This window comes from Sciurus vulgaris, assembly GCF_902686455.1.
Source record: "Sciurus vulgaris genome assembly, chromosome: 3".
NCBI lineage: Eukaryota > Metazoa > Chordata > Mammalia > Rodentia > Sciuridae > Sciurus > Sciurus vulgaris.
In genome coordinates, this window is record NC_136463.1 from 150,582,571 (window position 1) to 150,590,487 (window position 7,917).

The following is a 7,917-nucleotide window of genomic DNA, read 5'->3' on the forward strand; positions in this document are numbered from 1 at the left end:
TGCAGATCAAAATGACTGGCCTAAATTTTATGAATAGATAGGGATTCAAGGTCAAGGAGAGTATGTGTTTGTGCCCTATGACTGACAAGGAAAAGAAATGGAGTAAATAGCACCATAATGCAAATATTTTCTCAAATTATGATATTTTAAGAAGTACAGAAAAACATATACCTGATTACTTCTCTGATTATGACCATTATCTTAATCAATTTTAAACTTTTAATTAAAAAGAAAATTAAGAATACTAAATTTTTTGTTTTGATAGCCTTAGCCTTAAATAAAAATAGGCATGTGAACATGCACAGATTTTGGATGTTATGTATGTCCCTGGAAGGGAGTTTGTTTGCTGGCCAGCTCAATATTTGACAAAGAAAAATGGGCTGTTCTTGCTTCTTGCACAAAGATGCACTGTTTTCAGAGCAAACAAAAAAAAAAAAAAAAAAAAAAAAGATTTGCATAAGTTGAAAAAAATTTTAAATAAAATCCAACACAATAATTTAGTTACTATAAACTTTCTATGAGTTGATAAAATTTATGATTTCTGAGAATTAAAATTATAACCTTATAATAAGAACTTAAAATACCAGTATCTGGAAATCTTAACCGCAAACAAGTTACTCTAAATCTCATTCTTTGCACCCCAGAACTGTAATTAAAGATACAGTTCTTTTTAAAAGCTGTTTTGTCCTTGCCGTTGTACAGTACTCAAAGTTTCCAAAAGAAATGAGGCAAAGTATTTGTGAGGTCGAGCTGCCTCAGTCCCTTCCACAGAGCTGCCATCTGGGCTTGTTTATTTGTGTTTCCAACTTTCTGGAACAGAGAGTTTCTCTGTTAGCAACAGAGCAGTGAGCAAAGGATGTGTCTTATAGAAGACTCTCCTTTTTTCCTCTTTTTTACTATAGTTTCAAACTTTAGTTTGGTCAAAAATATCAAATGAGTAGAGTAATCACAAAATTCAACACAGTTGGCAAACTCGGAATTGTCTCAGCAGCAAATCATCTTCCACAGTTTGATACGAGCAATATTGCCTACATGCCACTGTCTTGTGCCTTTCAAACCTTTTTCAAAACACAAGCTGTCATTAAGGATATATAGCTACTCGGCCTGGAAACCCAATGCTGTTCATGAATCTGTCCACAAATAAGTATTTGATTTAAAAATGAAAGAAGCATTTCCAAGCAGTTTTTCCTAATTTTGTAAAGTACATGTGAGCCATGTTACAAAAACAAACAAAACAAAAATCTTTCCAAACAAAATTAAAAAACAAAGCATTACTGTTAGGTCTGGTTAGGAAGAAAAGTTTAAGAGTTTACAAGTCACATTTCAAAAAATTAGTAGTCTCTTAGTTTTGAAACATTTAACAAATTAAATAGAATCAAAAGTACCTTGTAAAGTAAAATCCAGCAATACATATTCGTAAGCAAATTCCGTCTTTGTTTCCACTTGAGGTCTCTTCAGGGTAGAAAATATTTTTCCAGGGCTGCTATCATCAGGGTCTTCTAGCTTTCTAAGTCCGCACCCCATGGCAAAGTCTGTAAGGAATTAAATTGCAGGAAAGGGGAGGGAGAACAGCAAATTCTGTTGTTCAAGCTGCAAAAAGAAAGTTACAGACTTAACTGCTTTGATTTGATTTTCGGCAAGACCATAGACACCAGAAAAGAAAAGGTTGGGGTCTAAAGAAAGGAGCTGACGACTTTTTCTATCCATTTTTCTGTAAAGTCACTGAGCCCATGATTAAGCTACAGCTCCGGGAGGCTGGGCTTGATGTTAGTGAAACATGCAAGCTGCTACAACTTAGTAGAGAATTTCCATGCCACGTCAATTTACAGCCAGCCAGCCCCCTACCAGAGTTCTGTCGCTCAGGGCACCAACAGTGCTTTGTCTATCCCAGTTGGCTGGATGATAAAAGAGGTGTCCCAAAACGGAAATAAAAAGGCAAAAGCCCAACTCAGATGTAATTATCTACAAGTTAAAGACATGATCAGACACAGTGACATCCAATTCTTTTTGTTTTCTCTCTTTCCTCTGTCTTGTGCCCACCCTCCTTCCTCCCTGCTAGTACCAAGAAAGCAAAAGGGGGGGGGGGAGAACAGAGAGAGAGAGAGAGAGAGAGAGAGGGAGAGAGAGAGGGGGGAAATGGAAAAAAAAAAAAAAAAAAAAGGATTCTCAACATGGTTGGAAACAAAAATCATTTCCAGAAAGGAAGTCAGCTTTATGAGAAAACCGTTTCTGAAGTCCAAAAGAAGGAAAAAAAAAAAAAAAAAAAAAAAAGTGGGGGGCGGGGGAAGAGGGGAAGCACTTTAGTTTTTAGGCAGCACTTTTAAAGATTTCTTTCTACATGCAGTTTCTTTTTGCTTGAAAAATCATATGCTGATTAAACTCCAAGTATAAAAAATTTACATTAAAATGTTCTCAGAAAAAAGTCTTATTTGCTAAGGGGAGACAGATATATGGATAGTTTTCCCAACATCCTTAAATAGTGTAAAATACTCTGCTATTAGAGTACTTAAGATAGTAACTAATATAACACTTCTGCAGGTTTCAAAGTATTCTTAAAAAACAAAAACAAAAACAAAAAAACTCTGAAATTCTGTCAACCTGATTCCTTCAGTTTTATAAACCTGAGGTCAAGAACAACTTATAATGGACTATTTGTGATGAGTGTTTGTTTATTGCATTTAACTATGTGCAGATCTATTAGTATGGTACACTCATCAAAACTATGAGCCCTGGAATGGGACTGTCTGGGTTCAAATCCTGCTTAAGGCCTATTACAGATGTGATCTTGGGCAAGTTACCTGGCCTCTTTAAGTTTCAATTTTCTCCCCTCTAAAATTGAGTTAATTATTATTTCAGGCTCAGTGAGATAATCTTATCTGCTATCTTAACACTAGTCCTGGCAAACAGCACAAAATACATTTATCAATGTGTGTACATTATAAAATGGAACTGGGAGTAGTAATAGGAAGGAAGTGATTCTGCCACCTCTCACATTATTTACAAAACAAGCCCTGATCATAAGTGAGATTCTAGAGAATATCAGTTTGAAAAGATTTTTCAGTTGCACTCAAATGTGCCTATGGAAACTCTCCAAAGCGGGGCAGGCTCTTTAGTTTGTAGATCACCATCACCTTTTGCCCCTTCTTTTGGCCTACTTGTCTTTTATGTTTTACTCCTCAAAAGTGTTTTTAACAGAGGAAAATTCCATACTTCTTCATGTTTACAGATGAGCATGGTTAGTGGTAAGCAAATTCTGGGTAACTGTGACTAAAAAGTTAGCAGACTCTGATCCAGGGTGACTCTTTTGACTATGGTGCTTTCATGCCTGTTTTTTCATGATCTCTCTTGTAGAATGGGCTGTGTATACTCCTGTATGGCAGAAATGGAATCTTTGAAGGTCACTGGGACCTATTGCAGTACAAAGAAGATTATTATTATTTTTGAATATAAATAATTTTTAAATTTCTTGTTTTAGAGACAGTAAAGAAACCCAATAATTTGCCATAATATTATACTATCTTAGGATAAATAATTTATTCATACAATATTTTGTATGTTATATAATGTAAACTTTAACAAGAATTTGTACTGGGAAGTAAATAAAAAATTGTTTAGTATCCATTATATTCATTAGGTGTCACTTTCCAAATAATCAACTAGATGCTGGGTACACAAGATGACTAAAGAAACTTTGTTATATGGGGAAGACAGGATTAGAAATAGAGAATTTAAATGTAATTTGGAAGCTGTTGAGATAGAAGTATGCATAGATTGCCTATAAGCCCAAGAAGGGGTCTCTCACTCAGCCTGGAGGATGCTGTCTGAGCTGTCTTCATGGATGAATATGATAAGATAGCTAAGAAAGGTAGGGAGCATGTGTCCCAAGGAGGGAAAAGCATAAGCAAAGTCAGAGAATCATGAAAACAGTATGGCATGTATAAGGAACATGAAGCACTTCAGAAGTACTAGAATGTAAAATGTGAAAACAGACTAATCTGTAAAGGAGAAAAGGGCTAAGTTGTAACGGGGGTTTTCATGCCATACATAGGGAATTTGGACTTTAACAGATAACAAAAGGGAGTAAAATAATTAAATGGAATAAGCAAATGATTTGAAGTAGGCATATAATATCAGTTTGCATGTTAGATACATGATTGGGGCTGCTTTGAGGAAGATACTTTTAATTCTAGCAAGAATGAGGGAGGTGAGTCAGGATGGTAATGCAGTATCCAGTTAAGAGCCAATGACCAAATGAAAGAACAAATGTGTTACATCATTAGGTCCTTAAAGAATGTCTTTCATCTTTAGTAAAAGGAACTACAGTTTCTTAAGTTCACAATTGAACACTTAAATTTTCTCTCTAAAATTCCAGAAAAATAAATATTTGTATTTGGAACTTAATAACATTTTAAAAACAAGTTTTTGCTTATCAACACAGCATACATATCTGCTATTTCAACAATTATAGCTATGTTTAGTCATTTTGTGTACCCAGACTAGTTGAGTGCCTGGAAAGTGGTACTTAAACATAATGGGTACTTAATAAATAATTTTTTATTTATTTCCTAGTACAAATTTTTGTTAAAGTTCAAAATACATAACATACGAAAACATTGTATGTACAAATCATTTACCCTAAAATTGTATAATAGTATGGCGAATTATTGGGTTTCTTTACTGTCTCCAAAACAACAAATTTAAAAATTATTTATATTCAAAAATAATAATCATCTTCTAGGTACTGCAATAGGAACTAGTGAGCTTCAAAGATTCCATTTCTGCCATACAAGAGTACACAGCCCATACTACAAGAGGTTCTACATCTGTGAATTCAACCAACTTTGGATCGAAAATATTTAAAAAATTGCATCCATACTAAATATGTGCAGATTTTTCCTTGTCATTATTCCTTGAGTAATAAAGTATAACAACTGTTTACATAGTATTTACATATAATCCCTTAAAACACTATGTATTATAAGTAATCTAGAGATGATTAAAAGTCTGTGGGAGAATGTATGTAAGTTATATGCACGTACTATGCCATTTTGTATAAGGGACCTGAGCATTCTTGGATTTTGGTATTTGTAGAGGGTCCTGAAACCAATCCCCTGTGGATACCAAGAGATGACTCTATATGGCATTTTATTGCGTTAATACAATACTTTGCAAGTAACAGTTTGGTTATTTTCAAGTTTTTATAGCAAAGATTTTTGTAAAGATTATGGTTTCTCTCATTTGAATTATTTTCTAAATCTTCAGATTCTCCTTTGTAAATGGTCAGCTGTTTTACATACAAGGAAATCAGTTAGAAAGTAATAAGCAGAGAAAGTGCATACTAATGACTAAATAATTCATTTATATTATGTTTGTGAATGTGATTGCTTATAGAACTATTCAAAGTATTAACATATACTTAAAGCTTTTTTGGTTATCATATATCTTGCCCCATAGTTCTTTAATGCCTATATATTTTTATAAAAACATTTTCATTCAAAGATCTTTCTCCATTTCATCATTAAGGATAATTTACAACTCTTTAATACTATCTCTCTCCTTCTGGAGCAAATAGTCTGTTTTCTGGGTTATTTATTTATTTACATTTTACTAAAAGAAGGGCTCTTGCTATGTTACTCAGGCTGGCCTCAAACTCCTGAGCTCAAACAATTCTCCTGCCTCAGCCTCCTGAGTAGCCAGGTTTTGTTTCCGAATAGTGACTGACTTTGTTTTCTGTCTTTCCTTTAATTTTTTATTTTTTAAATTTTATTTAATTTTATTTTTTTATTAAAATATTTTTTATTTTTACAGACTGCATTTTGATTCATTGTACACAAATGGGGTACAACTTTTCATTTCTGTGGTTAACATTTCATTTCAAAATCTCTGGGACACTATGAAAGCAGTACTAAGAGGAAAATTCATTGCATGGAGTGCATTCAAAAAAAGAATAAAAATTAGCAACCAAATGACCTTTAATTTTTAAAAAATAAATAAATTTTAAAAATTACTAATCTTTATTTTTTTCAGTAAAGTTTCATGTTTGTTACACCACCTGCAATTCCCCTCAGTGCTTGACAAGGATTCCGCTGAGTAAGAAAGGTGTTTGCAAAGTCTCATCATGTTGGGAATTCAGTTGCGGACTTTCCTTCCTTGCTTGCTTAATATGTGTAGGTTTACTATTAATATTTTATGTGTTCTACCTGAAAACAGGGGTCTTAACAGAACCAGGGTTAAAACATAAAAACCAGACTTCTAATGGAACAGTGATTTCAGATTTAGTCATTTTTAATGAAACTTTGAGTAACCAAGAATGTTATGAGAAAATACAAAAATGGATTCTAGCTGTCAATCCCCTGTTGACTACTCTCAGATGACCTGAAGTATGTAGGCAAATAACTCCAACCCCATCAGGAGTGATTAACAGGAACAGAAGAAATAAAGAAAATAGAGTTCCTACAATTAAAACACCTTATGACAATGCTAATTTAATTAATGGAAAGCCATGACATCCTTACAGAAGGATGCCTCTTAAGCCCCTGGATTTAGACCCTCCTTTATCTCCCACGGGATATTTAGATATAAAATCAGAACATGTTATTATCTGGTTTGAAAGTATACATACAAGAGTACAAGATATTCCATTTCTTGTACTCTTGTACAAGATATTCCATTTACTAACTGTTGTAAATATTATTGGCCACCTATCCCCCGGAGAAAAGGTTCCTCAATGTTAAGTTCACACAGTAGAAGATGATGTCATATTATTTTTAGCTTAAACTGTCTAGCACTTATTAACCACAGCAGTAGCCACAGAACTGACATTTACTCAACCCTGCTGAAATTGTTTTAACCTTTATGATTAGTTAAGCAATATTAATATGTCTTATTGTTTAGTTATAGGTTATCACGAGTAAGCAAAAAACTAAAAATAATTAGAATACTTCATTGCCTGGTCTAGTAATGATAATACAAGATATTTTTTGTTATTTTTCCTTGTGATCTTTTTCTGTTCTGGAAAAACATGTGTAACTGTCAACCTTTTAATGTATAAAAAGCTGGCTGGGAAAAATAAAATTTAGAACTTAGCATCCATTCCTTGAGTTTGTGTCGCTTTGTTCTCCACCTGGCTGACGCCTACTCCATCACCTGTGACCACTACGACCCCTGCTAGGGCTGGCCCCCGGCACATGTTTACAGCAGGAAATTCCTATGTAGCCCATTTCCACACATGTGCAGCCGCTCTCGTTATCAACCTCCTCTACCACTGGGTGGTGTGGTGCATGTGTTGCAATCCATGAACCTATATTGACACATCAATGTCATCTAAAGTTTATAGTTGATATTAGGGTTCACTGTATGGGTCTTGACACATTTTTAAAAATAAGTTTTTAGTTGTAGATGGACAACTAAATCATCTTTATTTTATTTATTTATTTTTATGGGTGCTGAGGATTGAAACCAGTGCCTCACACATGCTAGGCAAGTTCTCTACCACTGAGCCACAACCCCAGCACTCTAAGCCCTGTTTTGACACATTTTGATACATGTATAATAACACGTGTCCACAATTATAGCATCCTGTAAAAATTTCACTGCCCTAAAAATCTGGTGATCTGCTTGTTTATCCTCCTCTTCTTGTTTAATTCTGACCTATCTGGCAATTGTAATAGAAAGGGCAAAAATGAATCAGTCAGTGGTCTGCCACTCTGATAGCCGACTGTCACAACAATTGTCTCCATAGAAAATCTTTTACCAATGATGTTTCACCAGACTTAAAATTGGATAAATTTTTGAAATAAATGTCTTCCAACACTGGTCACTTTTTACGTATTGAATTGTATTTGCTGACAACAGTGGATTTCAGGGACAACTTTCAGTTTTGTGTCACGAATGGAATTTCCCAGGTGCAAGCTAGGT

General features: G+C 34.2%; 1 protein-coding gene across 3 annotated transcripts in view; it reads right to left on the reverse strand.

Annotated features, from left to right (window-relative positions):
* Positions 1-2,056, reverse strand: part of RFTN2 (raftlin family member 2) — a 70,554-nt gene extending 68,498 nt beyond the window's left edge. Inside the window, exons 1-2 of one of the 3 annotated variants that reach the window (XM_079133618.1) lie at positions 1,846-2,054; positions 1,386-1,532 (exon numbers count right to left, since the gene is read on the reverse strand). In XM_079133618.1, coding sequence (XP_078989744.1) covers positions 1,386-1,524 — 139 coding nt within the window. In that variant the 5' untranslated portion in view covers positions 1,525-1,532; positions 1,846-2,054. Of the gene's footprint in view, positions 1-1,385 lie in introns of all 3 variants that reach the window. The other 2 variants (XM_079133617.1, XM_079133619.1) reach the window with 2 other exon arrangements.
* Between the last annotated feature and the right edge of the window lie 5,861 nt (positions 2,057-7,917).